The sequence below is a fragment of the Oryctolagus cuniculus genome, chromosome X (assembly GCF_051225735.1).
Source record: "Oryctolagus cuniculus isolate XC-2025 breed Fujian yellow rabbit chromosome X, ASM5122573v1, whole genome shotgun sequence".
Taxonomy (NCBI): domain Eukaryota; kingdom Metazoa; phylum Chordata; class Mammalia; order Lagomorpha; family Leporidae; genus Oryctolagus; species Oryctolagus cuniculus.
This window is the reverse complement of record NC_142888.1, coordinates 127,121,091-127,144,944: the sequence shown is the minus strand read 5'-3', so window position 1 is coordinate 127,144,944 and position 23,854 is coordinate 127,121,091. Positions and strand designations below refer to the sequence as shown.

General features: G+C 39.1%; 1 protein-coding gene across 2 annotated transcripts in view; it reads right to left on the bottom strand.

The window, feature by feature from the left end:
- Positions 1–23,854, bottom strand: part of AFF2 (ALF transcription elongation factor 2) — a 592,065-nt gene that overhangs the window by 110,759 nt on the left and 457,452 nt on the right. For both annotated transcript variants that reach the window (XM_008273461.5, XM_051831608.3), the window contains one exon: positions 4,729–4,825. In XM_008273461.5, the coding sequence (XP_008271683.3) occupies positions 4,729–4,825 (97 nt within the window). The remainder of the gene's footprint in view (positions 1–4,728; positions 4,826–23,854) is intronic.

The following is a 23,854-nucleotide window of genomic DNA, read 5'->3' as shown; positions in this document are numbered from 1 at the left end:
TGTTAAAGTGAAATGAACACTATGAGAAACTGTGACTTGATCAGCCCTTGCCCTGACTGTTGATGAACAATTTAATACGATATCCCTCTTAGTATTTTTTTTTGTTTGTTCTACTTAATACTTTTGGTTGAATTCTGTAATCAATACACAGTTATTCTTAAGTGTTGAAACTTAACTGAAAAGTGATCCCTGTTAAATATAAGAGTGGGAATAAGAGAGGGAAGAGATGTACAATATGGGACATGCTCAATCGGACTTGCCCTAAACGGAAGAGTTAGAAACATACCAGGGGATTCAAATTCAATCCCATCAAGGTGGCATGTACCGGTGCTGCGGCTCACTAAGCTAATCCTCCACCTTGCGGCGCCAGCACACCGGGTTCTAGTCCCCGTTGGGGCGCCAGATTCTGTCCTGGTGGCCCCTCTTCCAGGCCAGCTGTCGGCTGTGGCCAGGGAGTGCAGTGGAGGATGGCCCAAGTTCTTGGGCCCTGCATCCCATGGGAGACCAGGATAAGTACCTGGCTGCTGCCATCGGCTCAGTGCGGTGCGCTGGCCGCAGCGGCCATTGGAGGGTGAACCAACGGCAAAAAGGAAGACCTTTCTCTCTGTCTCTCTCACTGTCCACTCTGCCTGTCAAAAAAAAAAAAAGGTGGCATGTACCAATGCCATCTCACTAGTCCAAGTGATCAATTTCTGTTCACAATCAATCATAATGATAGGACTAAGAACCAAAGGGATCACATAAACAAGAATAGTGTCTGCAAATACTAACCGATAGAATCAAAAAGGGAGAGAATGATCCAACATGGGAAGCGAGATACACAGCAGACTCATAGAGGGGAGATGTCCTAAATAGCACTCTGGCCTCAGAATCAGCCTTTAAGGCATTCAGATCTGGCTGAAGAGCCCATGAGAAAATTTTAGGCATGGAAAGCCAAGACACTCTGGAAAAAAAAAAAAAAAAGGAAGACCTAAATGAAAGATCTCTGCGAGTGAGATCCCAGTGGAAAGAACGGGTCATCAAAGAAGGTGGTACCTTTCTCTGAAGGGAGGAGAGAACTTCCACTTTGACTACGAACTTGTCTAAATATGATCAGAGTCGGTGAACTCAAAAGGCTTCCATAGCCTTGGCAACTCATGACAAGAGCCTAGGGAGATTACTGATGCCATAAACAAGAGTGTCAATTTGTTAAGTCAACAACAGGAGTCACTGAGCACTTACTCCTCATGTAGGATCTCTGTCCTTAATGTGCTGTACATTGTGATTTAACACTATAACTAGTACTCAAACAGTATTTTTCACTCTGTGTTTCTATGTGGTTAGAAACTGTTGAAACCTTTACTTAATATATGCTAAACTGATCTTCTGTATATAAAGAGAATTGAAAATGAATCTTGATGGGAATGGAAGGGGAGAGGGGGTGGGAAAGGGGAGGGTTGCAGTTGGGATGGAAGTTATGGGGGGGAAGCCATTGTAATGCATAAGCTGTATTTTGGAAAATTATATTCATTAAATAAAATTTAAATAAAATTGATACTTGCATTTGAAATGCATTCTCTTGAGATTCTTTATGCTCCAAGCCACAGCATAAGATCTTAGAAAGTTTTAAAAATTTTTGGGGGGAATTTGAGTTTTTTCACTGTCAGGGTGCGATGATTACAGATGAGATGATTTGAAGATGCCTCCAGAAAGCAAATGGCTTTTATACTGGACTATGTGGGCATGATTGCAATCACTGGTTTCTGAGAAAGTTTCTAACTACAATGTTGGCTGAAATAAATTGTATGGTCCAGATCTTGGGCACATTTTTATAGGCTAATGCATTTGTTTGTTTTACCCCAAATATTTTGTCAAAAATAGAAATATCCTGCAATTCTATTGCTCAGGCAAGAGGCCCAAACCTACCTCTGTGGTTTTCTATGAGGTCTGAAAGATATGTTACATCTAACTTGTACTTTGCACAGAGCAAGAATGACTCCAAAAATGGAAGTTTCAATAGTTCTCCTCCTTCTGTTGCTGCAGGTACAATCGTTTGAGTTGTAGGGGAATAATATGTTATCAAAAAGGAAGTGATTTAGGTAGTTCATCAATAAGCAAAACATAGAATTACCATATGACCCAGCAACTTCAATTCTAGGTACATACCCAAAGAATTGAAAACATATGTTCATGTGAAAACATTAACAGAAATGTTTTGGCAGCATTATTTGCAATAGTCAAAATATGGGAACAACTGTAATGTTCATGTGATTATGAAGGATTAAACAAAATGGATTTGACCATATGATGGGGTATTATTCAGTTATAAAACAAAACGAAGTACTGACACATCTACAACAGGGAAGAACCTAGACAACATTGTGGTAAATGAAAGAAGCCAGAAACACGAATCATATGTTATAGGATTCTGTTTTATGATGTACGAAAATACATAGAGAAAGAAGGCAAGTTAGTAATTGTCAGGGCCTGGAGGAGGGTCAATGGAGAGGAACCCCTTAATGGATATGGGGTTTCCTTTTGTGATGATGCAAATGTTATGGAACTGGTGATGGTTGCACAACCTTCTGAGTGTACTAAATGTCATTGAACTATCCCTTTTAAAATGATGAATTTTATGTTATATGAATTTAACCACAATCAAAATAAATTATTTTAACATATATATAAGAGTAGTTCAAAATTTTCAGGGAAAAAGGAATTAAAAGATAAATTTATATTACTGCAAACATTTTTTGAAATCTATGTATATTTTTCATAAAATGCATTTCCATGAACTTTTTGCAAACCCTTTTTTATCTCTAAAATAGAATTTTAGGCTTCATGAAGCCAGAGCTCACCAAACATTGTGGTCATCACTACTATACAAGCATTCTCATTTGATCTATAGCCTTATGAGCCTTTTAACTAGTTCTCAAACCCCATAAGGAAGGTTCTTTTACAAGAGTTCATAACCTTGTACACACTTCTTGCATCCTGATCTCAGCTAGGGGAAATGAGTTGTTATTTGACCTTAACCTTTGACCCACCAGTTCAATCATTCAATCTCTATCAAATTTTAAGTGAGAACCTAAGCCTTGTTGAGGAAGGCATGATTGGTCATGTAAAAAGGTCAACGCACCAATCCTAATGAACTGAGGGTATCAGTACTTACAGAAAATCAGTATATATATATATCCTAAAAATATAGATGATTCAGACAAACAGACCCAATGCCATTTTAGGTCAATACAGATAATAATTTCATAAGTTAAAAAACAGGTTGCCTGTATGTAACCATGTAAAGATTAAGTCAATGTACAAAATCTACTTCTACTTATTGTTCAATTGTGCATTAAATATTTTATTAAAAAGTAAAATTATATCTGTCAAAATCAAAGTTCATAACTCGAGTAGGAAGGGGTTTCTTGCACTCAATAAATGTATAGCAACCCCTTGACAAACAATTGTGAAACTGACTTAATCCAGCACCATATAGCCTTCACTCACTCTGTGTTCTTGATAACACACCAAAGTTGCAAAGATGTAATTCTTTACATATGATCAAAATGCATTTGAGACAGTTCCCTCTCACTGGGAAAATGCACATGCATCATTGACACCACCAAATAACTATTTTTCTCATGAGTCCTAAATGCCACTTGGCTTTTTTGAATCAAGAAGTACAGTCTCATAGAAATGCTGAAAACACACATACCTGCCATCTCATGTAATGGGAAAGTACTGGAAATACTTAAAATGCAGAATGGAAAAATACAAGGGCAGTAGCAAGGTTTTGCCAAATGCCTTTTGCCTAAAGGTTCATGTAAGTTGCAAAATGCAGTGTTTTGTTTCTTAGCGGCATTCTGCAGTGCTGCATCTGGGAAGGGTGAATGGAGCAGTCACACTTATCCCTAAATTAATGAATATGGTCTATAAGCCTCACATTAGAGTCACCAAAGAAAAGTACTCATAAGTAGTTCAAGAGGAGGGAAGATATTCTCCATTGCATCCTGATGACCAGTGTCTGTATGGGCAGTAGACAGAAGTGGGGGTGTGTATGAAAACACTTTTAAAGGACTCATCCTCTCTCCTTACTGTAGTTCAAATGAAAGCATGAGTTCATTTGACTTATCCCAGAACACTATGCCTATCTTAGCTTCATTCCCTTTCTCCAAAGCACAGGTATGAAGGAGAGAAGTAGAGCGATGTAAGATTTGTGTTTGTCAAAACCATTGCAGGGGCCAGTGCTGTGGCTTAGTACATAAAGCTGTTGCCTGTGATGCCAGCATCCCATATAGGCACTGGTTCATGTCTTGGCTGCTCCATTTCTGATCCAGCTTCCTACTTATGTTCTGAGAAGGCAGGAGAAGATGGTCCAAGTTCTTGGGCCCTTGCCACCCATGTGGAAGACTGAGATGAAGCTCCTGGCTTCTGGCTATGGCCTGGTTCAGCCCTGGCAGTTGCAGCCATTTGGAGAATGAACCAGCAGATGGAAGGCCTCTCTCTCTCTCTCTCTCTCTCTCTCTGTGTGTGTGTGTGTGTGTATAATTCTGACTTTCAAATAAATAAATGAATAATAATAAAAAAAACACCTTCCTTATAGTGACCCAGAAAGCCTAGTGCAGAATGGCCCAGACACTTCCCCCTTTTCCTCTTTCACTCTGTTCTGACACCCTTCCTTTAAAAAACATATTAATTTATTTTACTCCCTCCCCTTGGGCCCAAAGTCACAGCTTAACCTCTTCCTACCTGGTACAGCTCAGTAGCAGTGCACTGAGTGGTCAAGGTCTTCACAGGCTCAAGGTCATCTTCATCACTACTCAGCTTCAGGTCATCCTCAAGCATCCTGCAAAGATGTCAGAATAGAATTCACATTACAAAGTATATTTCCTAAATCATCCTCAAATACATCTTGCAAGAAGAATAAAATGTTGGCGCTACAATTCTGTGAAAGGTGCAGTGGGAACCAAAATTCTTTTAGCCAATTAGATTTTTGGGCTCTTATATTTATGTCATATTCTGTACATATATTCCCTTTCTATCTTCCCCCAAATAAATGAAAAAAAGTATTTCAGCATCACCACAGACTGAAGCCTATATATTTTGACTACTAAAAGTGCAATCAATGTACTGTGTGGGTGACATGGGATCTCTACCGGACAAGGTGCTCTGTTCTCCCTGTAAAGAATAGGGGTATGATAAAAGACCCTAAGTCCTAGAGTCTGTTGGTGAAACCTGTTGGGACTCTCTGGATAACAAAAGTAAATGACCCAGTGAACTTCCAGTGCCCTCTGTGGCTGGGCAGTTCAGTGGCACAAAAAAGCAGTGTGGGAAATGGCTAGTCATTAACATTTTGATATATGGCCATTGTCTTCCTGTAAAATTTGTTCTAAGAGATATAATCCCATAATGTGGATAAGAAATCTTTCTCTCCCTAAGGCAGGGTACCTAAAAATATGAGTTATCTGGATTTTGGTGATGAACTAACACTTTCAAAATTGTTTATGGAGCACACACAGTCTTTTGTTTCTATAGGGGTATTAATTCCAGTGTCATCCATTTCCCCAACTTCAAATTTGAGCTACAGCAGAAAGGGTGGCTTGATATCTTATAATTCCAGTAGTGCAGGCTTCAAATATCATTAATGTCCATATTTTCATTTATTAAATACAAACTTTAGACCTCACTGCCAGGCTTCAGGTGGGGGCAGTATCAAACTCCCTGCATGAATCACCAATTCTCAAGCATTTTCTTCTCTTTCTTGCTTCTAGGCTCAGTACCAAGCACAGCTTCAGGACTAGAATTCCCTTTCCCAATTCCAGAAATCCTATTTTTCCTCTATAGCTCCACTAAAGCTTTCTAGGGAGAATTCCTATTTCAGAAAATACACCTTTTTCCTCTTGTCCTTAAGCTCTGGCTAGATCACAACACTCCTTTTCACTGACTCTCTCCCCAACCATTCACAAATTCCTTTATGGCAATGAGTGCAACTTATTCACCACCATGCTTCAGAGCATCTTCCCAGAAATGAGAGAGTCCACTGGCATCATTTTGCATACAAGGAAGGAAATATTCAGAGAGGTGAAATGTTTTGCTCAGCATCACACAGCTAGTTTGCACAATAGACAGTCCTAAATTCCCCATCTCTAGATTCCCACCTATGTGCTTCTTCCTGAATGGAAAAGGCAGATTCTCATTTGACAAATAGGGGGGAACATTATTTTGGAAGTTGTATTCAAATGTTATAAAGAGATATAGGTTACAGAAGGTATCGAATAACTCTCCAGAGAGAGCACAGCTCCCTCACTTTCACACTCAGCCACATAGGGCCAGGATGTTTTCACTGAGGTCTGAAAATGGAAACTGATATAAAGGATGATTGGTGGGAAGGGCAACTGTTACACTTTGTTTCAGATAAACTAAATTTGAAGGATTTATGACTGTCCTTCAAAAGACTAATGGATGTGTTGAAGATCTTAGAGAAGGAGGAAAAATGCATCTTGGTGTTTATTTTGCAGTTACAGGCTTATGACTCTGAACAAATAATTCTTACAATACATTGTGGGAAGAATGTATCACTTTCATAAGCTCTATGCAGAACTCAAGTACTTAAAAACTACCTATGCTTGTCATTATAAAGGGTTCATTTTTCACATGTGTGCATCTCAGTAATGGAGGGAATATGTACACATTATTTTATTTTCTATTTAAGTGTTCAGCCAGTAAGTGATAAATCATACGCACATTTTGAAATTTCATTTTTTGTGTCATAGAAAGTGCTAAATATCTGGCCAGCAACATGGAATTTGGTCTTCATGGTGATCCTGTGAAGGAGGTGCTGTTATTAGCCTTTATTCCCAGATAAGAATTCTGAGACTTAGAGAGGTTATGGAACTTGCTCATGACCAGCTTGGAATTATAGAGGCAAATATGGAACCCAGATCATCTTCAGCCAGAATTTGAGAGCACATAATATTTTCTTATAAGGTATAACTTATAAAGGATGGTGTATCAAAATCAATAGCAATAGCAAAAAAAAAAAACCCAGAAACCATATTAACATAGAGTCAAGATATGTGTATTCAACTATAGGATAACCATAAATTCTGATATCTTGGACAAGTCATTTACAACTCTCGGCCTCATTTGTCCCTCATTTGTTCAATGGGAACCTGGTGGTGAGCATCATAACAGCTATTACACATGACAATGTTTTATGACAGCACAATATTAATGCAGGATGTCATCCATTTAGAAATGTATAATCTTGGGGCCAGTGCTGTGGCATAGCCAGTAAAGCTGCCATCTGCAGTGTCAGCATGCCATTTGGGCACCATTTCGAGTCCTGGCTGCTCCACTTCTGATCCAGCTCTCTGCTATGGCCTGGGAAAGCAGTGGAAGATGACCCAAGTCCTTGGGACCTTGAACCCACATGGGAGACCCAGAAGAGGCTCCTGGCTTCAGATTGGCGCAACTCCCGCCATTGCGGCCATCTGGGGAGTGAGCCAGCAGATATAAGACCTCTCTCTCTCTCTCTCTCTGCCTTTGCCTCTCTGTAACTCTGCCTTTTGAATAAATAAATAAATCTTAAAAAAAGAAATATAAATCTCCTTTGGAAATAAAGAACATCATTAATACTATCAATAAATAATCATAAATGGACATCTTTGATCTTCTCATTTTTATTTGCTGAGCAATCCAAAGGTAAGACAAAGTGACTCAGAAAATGTCCATGGCAGACTCAAGGCTAGAGCCAGAAAGAGGCTCTTGATAATCAGATTACTCTCCTTCAGGTAGAACTTGCACATCCAGAGCCACAGCATGGGATTGCAAACTCAGCATTTAATTTGCTCTCCAATGAAGTCTATATGATTTTAACATAAAAATAAAATGCCCTCCAATGTAGTCTATATAGTGATTGCTATTATCATGCCCATATAACAAGTTTGGTATGGATTTGATAACTAATAAAGGACAATATGATGTATACATTCAAGTCCTGGTAAAAACAAGGAAGTAACTAGGAAGGCAAAAACTGCCTAGTTATCTCTGGAAGTGTTAAGCCTTCATTTCATTCCATTCCTTCTCTGACTTATTAAGCTTTATTATTGAATATACATGTACTCGTTTGCATTTTCTTCCTTGGCTAATACTGAATATTACTCTAGGGAAAGCATAGGATTATGAAAGATTTTGCATTTAATTATTATAGCAGTATCATTCAGAGTCATTGTACTTAAGGTTGTCTCAGCAGAAAATGGTAATCTCTTTTCATGAGGTTATAATTCTGTAGACAAATTCATACACATTGGATAGCCCAAATTGTGAAAAAAGCATGCTCATGTGAATGTATGCTTGTGTGTATAATCTTTCCAAAGCAACAGTTAGGACCTTAACAGTTCTGAGAGTTAAAAATCAACAACAAAGAGTGATCCAGTTATCTGGATCCTTATACCTGTGGTGCTACTTGTAGAATAAGGTAAAGTAACCAAGGATATTCCCATACCCCCAGGGAATTGTGTTCACTTTGGGCAACTTGTCTCTCAGGAAGCAGTTCCCACATACACTTAGCTCTAACATTTGTATGTAAGACTTAGCTTAATATACTATTAGTTGACCTAGAATCCTTGCTCATCAGGACCTTGAGTTGTTCTCAGGGCTGCAAGCCTACCCACCACCTTTATTTGGACTAAAATTTGTTCTTTTTCTGAATAGACAGCACCACTTGGTATTCACTAGTTTCCAGATTACAGGTGTCTACAGCAGTAGCTGCAGTGTCGGTGATGGATACTCAGATATACCCTGACTTTTATGATTGGAAGTACCTATAAGTGCTATCTGCTTCACTGTGTCGCTGTCACTAGTCACCTAATAGAGATATTTATAACATTTCCAACATATCTCCACACGGCCTTTGTTTAAGGGGTAGTTGGGAATACCATACAATTGTTAACAGTAGCTAAGATATAGAATCAACCAGGATGCCAAGTTCATGGCTACCTATGACTGGAAAAAGAAATTTTGGTATATATACATGATGGAAAACTACTAAGTCAAAAAAAGAATGAAATCATCTCTTTTGCAACAAACTGGATGCAAAACTGGGGAACACTATATTTAGTGAAATAAGCCAATCCCAAGGAAACAATTATCATGTTATCTCTGACTTGCAGTAACTAATATACACGGTACAAAAAATGTAATGTATATGAGTAAAATTGACATTTTGAGATTTGATTTTTGTTTATAGCACTTGTCTATGCACCTAAGGAACAGTGGTTTTTCTAGTTACTATTTGTTGAATTCTTTACTTAGTGGAGGATTAAGCTGGTGATTATAAAGTAAATTGAAAGTATGTCATTGCAAATATTGGAAGAAAAATGAGAAAAGAAGAAGGAGGATGGGTGAAAGAGAGGAATGAAGGGAAGGTGGAGGAAGTATCATTATGTTCTTAAAACTTTATAAATGAAGTATGTGAAATGTGTTCCCTTTATATAAAAAAATCTGCACATAAGGGTTATTATGTACTTTTCCTATACCGCCTACCTGTTCTCTATAATAAACGCTTTGGGATTGGACTTCCAATGCTGTTGGAGATGGAGTAGGTTCTGTTGTGTCTGTTGCATAGGAGAGGGAGGAGGCTTTTTGTTTTGATTGAGTTTTAGGCTCTCAACAAAAATAAAGAACCATATCTTCTGGACCACCTACGTTGAGGTCTTCTAATTACCAGTCTAAATTATCAGTATCTTTCTGAGTACCCAGAACTGATGGAAATCAGATTACTTTTCTGATGGCTCCAAGTGAATAACACAACTGACTTTGGGGATAGCAATACAGTCCAGCGAATCTGGCTGATTCCTGCGGATTTCTCATCAAGCAGAGTCTTTCTGTGGATCCTATTCTAGAACAGTAATTTAACTCACTCGACTCCTTAAAGGGCACTTCTTCTTCATAAAATCATAAAGTTGGGTGGAAGGAATGAAACATGATTGATTTTGAGTAACTTAGGGATTTGCATATTTGCCTATCTAGAATTTTTTAGTTTTTTTAAAGATTTCATTTATTTATTTGAGAGGTAGCGTGACAGACATAATGAGGGAGAGACACAGAGAAAGGTCTTCCATCCACTGGTTCACTCCCCACATGGCCTCAATGACAGGAGCTGGGCCATTCCAAATCCAGAAACCAGGAGCTTTTTCTGGGTCTCCCACATGGGTGCAGGAGCACAAACACTTGGACCATCCTCTATTGCTTTCTCAGGCCGTAGCAGAGTGCTGGATCGGAAGAGGAGCAGCCAGGACATGAATGGAGCTCATATGTGTTGCTGGCACCTTAGGCAGAGGTTTAGTCTTCTATGCCACAGCACCAGCCCAAATGTTTCATAGTTTCTGCAGTATTGAATCATTATTGGTAGTAAGGCAGGTGATAAGGATGAGGTGGTGACATATTCCAGAGCATTCCTTCTGTTTCCTTGAGGTAAACGTCCTTGGGTTTTCATTTTCACCCTGGGAAGAGCTGCATTTAATTTCCCCAAGGTTTTAACTTAAAAGTTTCTGATCTAATGACTACCTCATGGGGTATCATGGAAAACCCCAGCTGGAGGGTCATGACATGGACAACCAGTTTGAATATCTGTACCATATCATATAGGAATAAATTTCCAAGATCTGTCAGGTCAGAACCCCTAGCACAAGGTCCCCTATTGGGCTTACAGCCTGGGTAGAAACTTGATCATACACTCTACTCTGGGCATGCAGATCAGGAAAAGACTATCTTCTATAGCTGATGGTACTCTAGGGGATTCAGAAAATAGGCATCTCCTATGATTACTTTGGTTTCAAGTGTGCAGACCAAGAGTTCTCACAGGGACTATATAGTCTAGAAGTTGGCAAACTACAACCCTCAACTGAAAGCAGCTCTCCCCCTGTTTCCATTCTGCCTAGGAATTAAGAATTGTTTTTACACTTTTAAGTGGTTAAAAATTTCAAAAGAAAATTATTTCATGATTCATTAAAATCATGTGGAACTCAGAGTTCATTACCCATAAATAAAAGTTTATTGGAATATAGCCACACCCATTCATTATGTATCAGCTCTGGTTGCTTTTGTGTTACAATGACCAGACTGAGTAGCTGCAAGAGATCAAAGCTTAAAATATTTATTATTTGGGCCTTTAGAGAAAAAAAGAATTGCCAACCTCTTCTTTAAGCCAGTGCTTTACCAGCTCTTAAACATAAGCATCCATTCCCATGCCAAATGAAATCTTATAAGGAACCCCAAATAAAAAATAGATGAAAGCAGTAATGCTTTGGAGAGCCCCAGGGACTGGAGGAACATAATGTGAAAACAATTCATCTAGTAAAGTCTCCTCATGTTATGGAGATAATTGTGGCTTTGTGGATATTCCATAAGATTCAGTTAGTGAACTTGGGCTTAAATTACTTAACCTCTCTGAATCTCAGTTTATTCTGTTGTGTAATGGGAATAAAAACAATACCTATTTCAGAGATTTAGAAAATGCTGAATACTCTGCTGGGCCAGATTTCTAAGTTCACTAAAAGCAATATTAGGAAAAAGAATATAATTATTCTTTTTCAAGGCATATATGTTGCAGTATGAATTTACATCTATATTTAATATCTAAGCCAAAGCTAATAGTATGAACCCTAAAATATATGACTAAATTGACTTGTATCAAGCCACCAGCTCTTCATCTTTGGATTTCTTAAAAGTGGGCTGGCGCCGTGGCTCAATAGGCTAATCCTCCACCTGTGGCGCCGGCACACCGGGTTCTAGTCCCGGTTGGGGCGCTGGATTCTTTCCCGGTTGCCCCTCTTCCAGGCCAGCTCTCTGCTGTGGCCAGGGAGTGCAGTGGAGGATGGTCCAAGTGCTTGGGCCCTGCACCCCATGAGAAACCAGGATAAGCACCTGGCTCCTGCCTTCGGATCAGCGCAGTGCGCCGGCCGCAGCGCGCCGCCTGTGGCGGCCATTGGAGGGTGAACCAACGGCAAAAGGAAGAGACCTTTCTCTCTCTCTCTCTCACTATCCACTCAAAAAAAAAAATGATCACATAAATTCTATGCAATTCTAATGCTCTACTCTTTGATCATTATTTTGAACTCGATTTCATTATCTTGGTGTATTTCTTTGTGTGATGTCATTTTCTTCCAATGTGGGAACTCAAGTTATTATGCAAGTGACAAATTACATAGTATAATTCAGATGGCTTTCAAGAATATGTTACACACAGAAAACACTATGTTATAATTTTTCAAGTGTGTGTGTGTGTGTGTGTGTGTGTGAAAACATCTAAGAGTGAATTTCCTCAGAGAAGACAATAATCCAGTGGACCAACTTGGACTTTAAAACAAATGCTGGGATAATTCCAAAGGAGAAAAGAGAATCTCCTGTCTTAAAAGTTTCCTAAGCACAAATCATGATGACTGACATACCATTCTTCAGTAATATTGTACAAGTCATCTTGAAAGAATTTCCTGATTCATATTATAGGCAATATGGAAAGTCAACCAAGTGCAATAATAAGGATTTATTATAGACCACTGACTAGGCCTGATATTTACTGGTGGGATTTCTGGAAATGAAGGCTATACATTGACTAAAAGGAAGAGGCTACAAAGAAACTAGTTAAACAATCATTGTTGCAGTAGTCCAGGTAACAAGGGGCGGTGTCCTGTGTTAGGGTATGGTATGGACAGTGAGGATGGGGAATAGAAGAGACCAGATTCTAGAGACATTTCAGAATTAGTATCAGTTGAATGTAGACATTGATAATCTTGACATCCAAAGTCATTGTAGCCACTTTAAGGATACTGAATTTCTAACAGAGATTCTGCCATCCACTAAAGCAGTCCTTCACACTAGGCTGCCTCTTTATTTTCACAGGGCTCAGATATCTGTGCTACAAGGCAAAGGAGTGTTTACAGTACTCAGCATCTCTCTTTGGAAATAAACCCAGTTAATTCCATTTTTGATGAAGAAAGACAGGTTTCTGGCCAAGAAGCCTTCATTTTGGGGCTGTCCCTCTTAGTCTTCCTTCAACTTCTTAGAGCAACCATAGCTGATTAGAAAGAAGAAATCCCTGTGGTTATGTCCAAAGTACCTCACAGTCACAGAGAGCACTTAATTACTCATATCTCCAGACGATCTCCTAATTGTTAAAGGATTAAGTATAGAACTCCTTTATATAGTGGTCCATTAATCTGCAGGAAACTCTTCAGAACAATTGAAATATTAAGTTGGTGCTAAGTGCACTGCAAGTCCTGTCTGCTGGAAGCTACTGTGCTTTTCATTAAACTCAAGTGGGGCAAGCACCCATTATTAGTTACACTCATATGAGAGGTACTGTAAATTACCAGCCATTGATAGCAAAGCCTTTTTTAGTTTGCAGTGACTCAAATTATTACTCAGACTCAGAGAAAGGTTTTTGAGAAGGGCTATTTATCTGAATTGACATAACGGATAGGATTTCTTTTTCAGATTTTATTTCAGGTTGTTTAAGTAAAATATTCAAACCTGACAATTTTTGCCTAACTAAAATGTCCATAGCAATGTTGAGTTGTTTATAATTTGTATGCTCAGCTCTTTCTGCTGCATCAAAATGACTCTTGACACTTTAGGGTAGAAAAAGATAGTTTGCTTCATAATCTATATTGATACTATCTCAAATCTATAAAATCTAGAGCTGGCACATGTTGCCCAGGATCCCTCTGAACATTCCAGCAGGTGAGCATGGCACGACCTGTCACCTACACACATACAAGACAGTAAAAGTCAAGGTCAAAGCCTGGCTGATTTGACTGGTAAAGATAAATAGATATACTTCTAGATTTAGACATTTTAATACATATGGAAAGTAAGGGAGGACGAATTGCCAAAGGTATCAGATCCTTCCCAATCCTTATCTCACACACTAAGAAGGTAGACAGCAAAACCAAAAGGGCTAGATTTCTGAGGTCAGTTGTAGGATTCTCTGTAGTTGAAGAGCTTATTGTTGGGCCAGCGCCGCGGCTCAATAGGCTAATCCTCCACCTAGCGGCTCTGGCACACCGGGTTCTAGTCCCGATCAGGGCGCTGGATCCTGTCCCAGTTGCCCCTCTTCCAGGCCAGCTCTCTGCTGTGGCCAGGGAGTGAAGTGGAGGATGGCCCAAGTGCTTGGGCCCTGCACCCCATGGGAGACCAGGAGAAGTACCTGGCTCCTGGCTTCGGATCAGCGCAGTGCGCCGGCCACAGCACTCCGCCTGTGGCGGCCATTGGAGGGTGAACCAACGGCAAAGGAAGGCCTCTCTCTCTCACTGTCCACTCTGCCTGTAAAAAGAAAAAGAAATAAAAAAAAAGAAAAAAAAGAGCTCATTGTAGATTTCAGCTTTGTAGTTTTATAGGCTGCAGTTTTATTCTGTGGGAGGTGGGACAGGACTTCATCAGAGTCTGGAAGGTGATGGGAAGCAATTTCATAACAGCTTCCCAAAAGACACAGGGAAGTAACTGGGAAATTGCATTGAAATACAATTCAGAATCTTCCTCTCCTTTAGTGTGCAGAGAGGATCACTAGGTATTTCAGCAAGACACGTTAGCTGTGGTTCAAGCTTCTGTTTATGTGATCTTTTTGTTTTTGTTTTTTATTTTTTAATTTTTTTTTTACAGGCAGAGTGGACAGTGAGAGAGAGAGAGAGACAGAGAGAAAGGTCTTCCTTTGCCCTTGGTTCACCCTCCAATGGCCGCCACGGCCAGCGCGCTGCGGCCGGCGCACCGCGTAGATCCGATGGCAGGAGCCAGGTGCTTCTCCTGGTCTCCCATGGGGTGCAGGGCCCAAGCACTTGGGCCATCCTCCACTGCACTCCCTGGCCACAGCAGAGAGCTGGCCTGGGAGAGGGGCCACCAGGACAGAATCCGGCGCCCCGACCGGGACTAGAACCCGGTGTGCCAGCGCCGCAGGTGGAGGATTAGCCTAGTGAGCCGCGGCGCCGGCCAATATGTGATCTTTTTGGATACTTGCATGGTCTCTGTGGTGGCAAAGTAGAGTTTATCTCCTATAGCATCAGGCATTCTAGTCAATTGCTAACTATACGTTACAGGACCTGGCTTTCAGGTCCCAGATCCCTGAAGAATATTCATTTACTAATATTTCATGTCAAATGTTCTACCCCTAGTTAAGTTCAAACAAAGACTTGTTTCTCCTCTACAGGTGATATTTGTGAGCTAAGTTAGTCATAGCTCATCATGAAACACCCTTTGAGTTCAAGGGCATACATCTACAAGAACTAGCTAATGTCCAGAGTATTTGGAGACAAGCATCTTTTCTCTTTGCAAAGCTATCTGACTTGCATGTGGCTACTGAGCGTGGTGAAAGGCTCAGTGTAGGGTGTGAACCTGCTCTGCAGCCAAATAAGCTCAGTTCGAAACCCTCACTAGTGGTGTCATCTTGAATTAAATACTTTGAACTTCTGAGTGCCTTCATAAAATGAGGATCATAATAAGCACCATCTTATAGAGTTGCTGTAACTATCACATGAGATATCCTACTTCAGTCCCCTAGCACACAGAATCACTCAACATTTATTGTCTATTGGTTTAGAATAGTTAAGTCTAAGTTATCCTGAATACATCAGATGTTTTCTTTGGAAACAAGGAAAATTGGAGAAATATGTTCTCATGTAAAAGCAAAAATTGAAGGAAGAAAAAGTATTGTAGGTTTACACAAAAAGCTTTTGCATGCCAGCATCATAAGCAGATTATTTTCTTTGGTACAAAGCGAATCTATATTAATATTATTTTTGATGTCTTATTTGTGTATTTTCACCTATTTGTAAAGGAGAAAAAGAGAAAGTCTTCAATCCACTAGTTCATTCATCAAATACCTGCAACAACCAGAGCTGGAAGAGGCCAAACACAGGAGAATGGAACTTCATCCAGATCTCCCATGTGGAGTGGCAGGAGCCCAGGCACTTTAAGCCATCATCTGCTGCCACCCAGAATGTATTAGCAGGAGGCTGCATTGCAAGTGGAGTAACCAGGAATGTAACTGGCACTCCAATATGGGATGCAGGTGTCCCAAGTGGCTGCTTAACCACTACATCACAAATCCCAACCCTATATTGATATTACTATATTAACTTTCAAAATCTGGAAAATTTAAACTATATAAAATGCAGCTAAACTATGTATCATAAAGTATTAATATATCAGATTATAGGAGTGCAAAAAAGTTTGATAAAATGGAAAGTCTATTCATAAATCACATCATCAACAAATAAAATAATGATAATCATATGATCACCTCAATTGATACAAAACACATAGTTGGTAAAATGGCATACCCATTCCTAATCGAAATTCATTAAAAACTCGGTAGAGGGGCCTGCACTGTGGCGTAGTGGGTAAAGCCACCGCCTGCAGTACCAGCATCCCATATGGGTGCCAGTTCAAGTCCTGGCTGCTCCACTTCTGATCCAGCTCTCTGCTATTACCTGGGAAAGCAGTAGAAGATGGCCCAAGTCCTTGGGTCCCTGCACCCTTGTGGAAGACCTGGAAGAAGCTCCTGGCTTCTGGCTTCAGATCAGCATATCTCCAGCCATTGCAACCAATTGGGGAGTAAAGCAGCAGATGGAAGACCTCTCTCTCTGCCTCTCTTTCTCTCTGTGTGTAACTCTGATTTTCAAAAATAAATCTTTAAAAAAATCTAGATAGAATAAGATATATCCTGGGGCCAGTGCTGTGGTGCAGTGGGTTAAAGCCCTGACCTGAAGCGCCGGTATCCCATATGGGCACCAGTTCTAGTCCCAGCTGCTCCTCTTCCAATCCAGCTCTCTGCTGTGGCCTGGGAAAGCAGCAGAAGATGGCCCAATTCCTTGGGCCCCTGCACCTGCATGAGAGACCAGAGGAGTCTCCTGGCTCCTGGCTTCAAATGGGTGCAGTTCTGGCCATTGCGGCCATCTGGGGAGTGAACCAGCAGATGGAAGGCCTCTCTCTCTCTGTCTCTACCTCTCTCTGTAACTCTGTTTTTCAAATAAATAAAATAAATCTTTAAAAAAAGATACGTCCTTTCTGGATAAAGAATATGTAACAGTAAATAGTCAAACTAAGATATGTTTTAGTAAGTATAGGAGGTTAGATAAATTTTTTGAAGATGAATTAAAAACAAAAACGGAATCACAGATGACTATGTTTCAAGTGTTTTAAAAAAATCTGTATTAATGTTGATTCATTGGGTAGACAGAAGGAATACAAACAGACTAATATCATCCAATGATACCATTTGTTCTGATAATTACTCCAATTTATACAGTTTTGAGGAATCACATATGGCTTCCACAAGGAATACTTGCCATGTAGGTAAAGAATAAATTAGTAAAATGAAAAGTCTAGATTTTCATTTTTTATTTATTAATCTTTTAAAAACATCACCATTTTATTGGCATTCGTGATGGCCAGCAAGCTTTATAAATGTGGAGATGTTTGGTAACTTGATTGAAAATGTGATTCTATTGTTTTAGCAAAATGAGAATTGTTTTAGAAGGGGCTCCACAATGTCTGGGCATATATTTTCCCTAATGTAACAGTAGGATGCGTGCATTTCTCCTGAAACTTCAACATTTATGTTGATGCACTTGGCTGCAAAGCCAATCCTGCACTGACTCTAATACAGAAGAATTTTTCTGAACATTTTGAGTAATGGGACTGAAACAATTTAACTGCTCCTTCTGTGCATGTTAAATGAGTTGCTTGATATATTTAGCTTTTGCAGAAAACTTGTTTACATTATAAATTATAGCACATGGCACAATTACATTGATATAGAAAGAGCCATGTTGAGTCATTTTGGTCATCTCTATACAAATTTCAACATAGTGCACATGAATTCTCTATAGCTCACAATATCCCAGTTACATCCATAGTTGCATTTGATGTAGATTTAAGGATCCCAATATCTCTTCCTTTGATTGCAATTGCTTTGCTTGCAGTTCCTCTGTAAAGCTGAAATCATTAATTTAAGGGAGTAGGGAGTAGTACAATTGTCTGTATCACATATTTAACAGTCCAGTGCTAGCCTCTTTTCTGAGAGCTCTTGAACAACTCTGAGGCAGAACTGCAGATTACAGAACTTGAAATTCATTAATCACCACTAGAACTAACATCCTCCTGTTAGACTTAAATTGAAATGTTTTTCAGGAACTTCAAGCCTTGGTCCAACATAGTAAGACTGATTCTACCCCTAGACAGAGACAGATGGGAGCTCACATTTTACCATTTCAAAAGCATGTTGGCCCCTGCTACCATCTTATCAAAGGAAGACCATGTACACTGTGGAGGGCTACACACGAACTGATCATGCACTGCTTGTCTCAAGCTTTGGACTATAAGATTCAATGCCTTTACTGCTTCAGGGATTCCAAAAGTTGAATGATAGCTGCCAGTTTCCTTGCTTTATACATTGTAATGAAGACCTATTTTTCCACCATCCCAATGTGAGTAATTGGCTTTCTGAGGGCCTGTGAGTGGACCCAGTTCTGAGGTTCTATAGAAACTTTTCCAACCAGATTTGTGGTTATTCTACAGCATCACCAACACACTGTGGGTGAGTGTTTCTTAATCTAGCAATCCTGCTGAGGATGTGTATGATCATCATCTTAGGGATAGTGATTCCTAAATAACTATTGGAGTAGATGATTTCTGAAAGGGGAGGATTGTCAAGATATGGGAGGCCATTATTTCAATAAGTTTTACACACAACAATTTATTTAATTTATTAATTAAATAAATTTAATTAATACATTTAATAAATTAAATGTATTTATTTAATTAAATTTATTTATTTAATTTAATATTTAAAAAGGAAATAATCCAGGTGGCTAATAATCAAGCAATCTGACAAATCTAATTTTTCAAGAGAGGACAATATGAAAAAAACATAGGGAGTTGTACATATTAGGGGTCCAATCTGGAATCTTGCATTTACTTGCTGTGCAAATTCAGGCAAACTTAGTGACTACTTGGAGCCTATATTTTTTTATTATCTCTAAAACAAGGCTGCTGATAAAACTGTGTAAGTGTTTAATAAATTCTATTTTTCCACTATTTCTGATTTTAACATAAATTGGACCTGAATTCTTACATCAGTACATTCAGATGTAGTGTTAAAAAAATCACTGGGGGCAAGTTGGCGGAATAGCAGCAGGGCATTCCAAGTCACGCAGGGAATAATGGATAATTAATGAATAGAGGGGATATAAGCAGGTGGCAGAATCACCAAAAGTTCATGCAGAGTGGTCCGGGGTCCACCAGAGACTGTTCGGGTCCACGCAGGGAGAAGCAGAGAGGTGCCCAAAGTGCAGAGAAGGAGTGGCTCAGGGACCCAGCAAGGAAACAGGTACCGCCCCTTCAGCCAACCAAGTAAGAGGTTGCGAGCCCACAGAGCTGCAGACAGTGATAAGTGGGGAAATTTGGTGAATAGCGCTTGGAGCCCTAAATGGGAAAAAAGAGAAATTCTGGGGGACAGGCAGAAATTTTGAACACGCCAGGATCCATCGGTGCCTTCCCCCTCCCCCCAACTGGAGCTAAAGCTGGTGGGGAGAAGTCATATTGGTTATTTACATTTTCAAGTGTAGGCAGAGGGCTGCCTCTTTCGCCTCTGGTGCACAAACCCAATTGTGGGGGCCAACTCACAATACACCCCACCAAGGAACAAGGATCACAACAATTCAGAGTGACTTCCCCCCACATCAAGCAAGTTGTACTACAATGAATAATTCTAAACAACGAAAACCCAAGCTCATTTTACAAACAACTCAGGAGGGAACCCAGCCCCAGCAGGTGGGTCTTAGTACACCAAAGCCCTGGTACCCACTTCCATAAAGACCTAGAAATAAACAAAGTTCCAAGAGGTAGAGCTGCATGCTTCCACTTGTTATGGGCACAGACACACAGAGGCTCATAGCAGAGGGAAATCAATTTAAAAATAAAACCAATCAGAAACCAAACAGAAATGTCAAAGAACAAAGGAAAAATCTTGAATAAGAGTAAGGAAGAATTTATTAACTCACCAATGGAGCAATCTACATCTTCAATAATGGAGGCTGAAGAAGAAGAAATTGAGACCATGCCAGAAAAGGAATTCAGAAAATTAATAATCAGATTACTTAGAAACAATCAGAAACAGATTCAAGATCCGAATGAAAAGCACTCCCAAGAAATTGAGATTTTAAAGAAAATCCAAAATGAAATACTGGGAATTAAATATTTAACTGACCAGATAAAAAATGCAGTGGAATCTCTTAGAAATTGAACAGATGAGATAGAAGAGCAAGTATCAGAACTAGAAGACACACTTTTGGATGTAATACACTCAGGTCAAACACAAGAAGAAATTAGAAAATTAAAAATCACAATTGGAGATTTACAAGATTATATCAAGCAATCTAATGTACAGATCATAGGAGTTCCAGAAGGTGTGGAAAGAGGAAATTGATTAGAAGGCCTTCTTTTTTTTATTTGACAGGTAGAGTTATAGACAGTGAGAGAGAGAAACAGAGAGAAATGTCTCCCCTCCATTGGTTCACTCCCTAAATGGTCACCATGGCCAGCACGTGCTGATGCATAGCCAGGAGCCAGGTGCTTCTTCCTGGTCTCCCATGCAGGTGCAAGGGTCCAAGGACCTGGGTCATCCTCCACTCCTCCCGGGCCACAGCAGAGAGCTGGACTGGAAGAGGGGCAACTGGGACTAGAACCTGGCACCCATGTGGGATGCCAGTGCCACAGGCAGAGGATTAACCAAGTGAGCCACGGCGCCAGTCCCGTAGAAGGCCTTCTTAATGAAATTATATCAGAAAACGTCCACAATAGGCAGATTGAAAGAGACATCTAAGTACAAGAAATACACAGAACTCCCAACAGATGACCAGAAAAGGAATTCATAAGAACACATTGTGGCAAAACTCAGCTCAGTGAAATACAAAGAACAGATCTTAAAATGTGCTCAAGAGAAACGACGAATCACATTCAGAGGTAATCCAATTAAACTCACCCCAGACTTCTCATCGCAAACCCTACAGGCAAGGAAACAATGGCGAGATATATTTCAAATCCCAAGAGAAAAAAAAAAAAAAAAAAACTATCAACCCAGAATAGTGTATCCTGCAAAACTCTCATTTACGAGTGAAGGATAAATAAGGATTTTCCACAATAAACAGAAATTGAAAGAATTTGTATCTTCACACCCAGCCATCCAACACTGGCTCAAGGATGTGCTGCACACAGAAACACAGAAATAGGAAACAACCCAGCAAAAGTACAAATGAAAACCAAAATACATAAACAGTTCTATTAAAGGAAACATGGCATGGAAAAGACAGTATTTAGCAATAGTCACACTGAATGTAAATGGTCTCAATTATCCAATTAAAAGACATAGACTAGCTGAATGGATTAAAAAGGAGAACCCATCTATCTGATGCCTACAAGCAATAGACCTCAACAGCAAAGATGCATGCAGACTGAAAGTGAAAGGATGGAAAAAGATATTCCTTGCTAACAGAAACCAAAAAAAAAAAAAAAAAAAAAAAAAAAAAAAAAAAAAAAAAAGAGCTGGTGTGGTCATCCTAATATAAGACAAAATAGACTTTAACACAAAAACTATTAAAAGAGAGACAAAGAAGGACACTATATAATGATTAAAGGATCAATCCAACAAGAAGATGTTACTGTTATAAATGTATATGCAGCTAATTACAGGGCACCTGGCTATTTGAAAGAATTACTAAAGGATTTAAAGGGAGATATAGCCTCAAATACAATAGTAAGAGGGGACGTCAATACCCCACTTTCAGCGATGGACAGATCAACCAGACAGAAAATCAACAAGGAAACAACAGAGCTAATTGACACTATAGAATAAATAGACCTAAAAGACATCTACAGATCTTTGCACCCCACAGCCACAGAGAAATCAACAAGTCAAGAATCTCTACATCATATGCAAACACATGGAGGATGAACAACATGTTTCTAAATGAGCAGAGGGTCACAAAAGAAATCAAAAGAGAAATCAAAAAATTTCTGGAAACAAATGAAGATGACAATACAACTTACCAAATGTTGTGGGATGCAGCAAAAGCAGTGTTAAGAGGAAAGTTTAGAACAATTGATTCATACATCAAGAAACTGGAAAGGAACCAAATAAATGAACTCCCTATGCACCTTAAGGATCTAGAAAAACAGCAGCAAACCAAATGCAAAACCAGTAGAAGAAAATAAATAATTAAAATTAGAGAAGAAATCAACAAAATTGAAACCAAAAAATTATACAAAAGATCAGCAAAATTAAGAGCTGGATTTTTGAAAAAATAAACAAAATTGGTATACCATTGGCCCAACTAACCAAAAAAAAAAAAAAAAGGAAAGAGAAGCCTCAAATCAATAAAATTAAGATAGTAAAGGAAATGTAATAATAGACACCACAGAACTAAAATGAATCATCAGAAAGCACTACAAAGAGCTGTATGCCAAAAAACTGGGAAAGCTAAAATGAATGGATAGATTCCTGGACACATACAACCTACCAATATCAAGGCATGAAGACATAGTAAACCTAAACAGACACATAACAAAGAAATAAATTGAATCAGTAATAAATGCCCTCCCAACAAAGAAGAGCCCAGGACCAGATAGCTTCACTGCTGAAATCTATCCGACATTTAAAGATAAAGTAACCCCAGTTCTTCTCAAATTATTCAAAACAATTGAAAGGGAGGGAATCCACCCAAATTCTTTCTATGAAGCCAATATTACCTTAATTCCTAAACCTGGAAAAGATGCAACAGAGAAAGAAATTTATAGATCAACCTCCCTGATGAACATAGATGTAAAAATCCTCAACAAAATCCTGGCCAATTGAATCCAACTACACATCAGAAAGATCATTCACCCAGACCAAGTGGGATTTATTCCTGATGTGCAGGGATGGTTCAACATTTGAAAATCAATCAATGTGATTCACCACATTAACAGACTGCAGAAGAAAAACCATATGATTATCTCAATTGATGAAAAGAAAGCACTCAACAAAATACAACACCCTTTCACTATGAAAACTCTAAGCAAATTGGGTTTAGAAGGAATATTCTTAAACACAATCAAGGCAATTTATGACAAACCCATGGCCAGCAACATATTGAATGGGGAAAAGTTGGAGGAATTTCTATTGAAATCCGGTACCAGACAGGGATGCCCACTGTCACCATTACTATTCAATATAGTCCTGGAAGTTTTAGCCAGAGCCATTAGGCAAGAAAAATAAATTAAAGGGATACAAGTTGGGAAGGAGGAAGTCAAACTATCCTTATTTGCAGATGACATGATTCTATATATAGGGGATCCAAAAGACTCCACTAAGAGACTATTGGAACTCATAAAAGAGTTTGGTAAAGTAGCAGGATATAAAGTTGATACACAAAAATCAACAGCTTTTGTATACACAGTCTTGTATACACAGTCAATGCCATGGCTGAGAAAGAACTTCTAGGATTAATCCCATTCACAATAGCCACAAAATCAAGTAACTTGTAATAAAATTAATCAAGGATATCAAGGATCTCTACTATGAGAATTACAAAATCTTAAAGAAAGAAATAGAAGAGAATACAAAAAAATGGAAAAATCTTCCATGCTCATGGATTGGAAGAATCAATATCATCAAAACATCCATTCTGCCTAAAGCAATTTACAGATTCAATGCTATAGCAATCAAAATACTAAAGACATTCTTCTCATATCTAGAAAAAATGATGCTCAAATTCATATGGAGGAACAGGAGACCTCAAATAGCTAAAGCAATCTTATACAACAAAAACAAAGCTGGAGACAT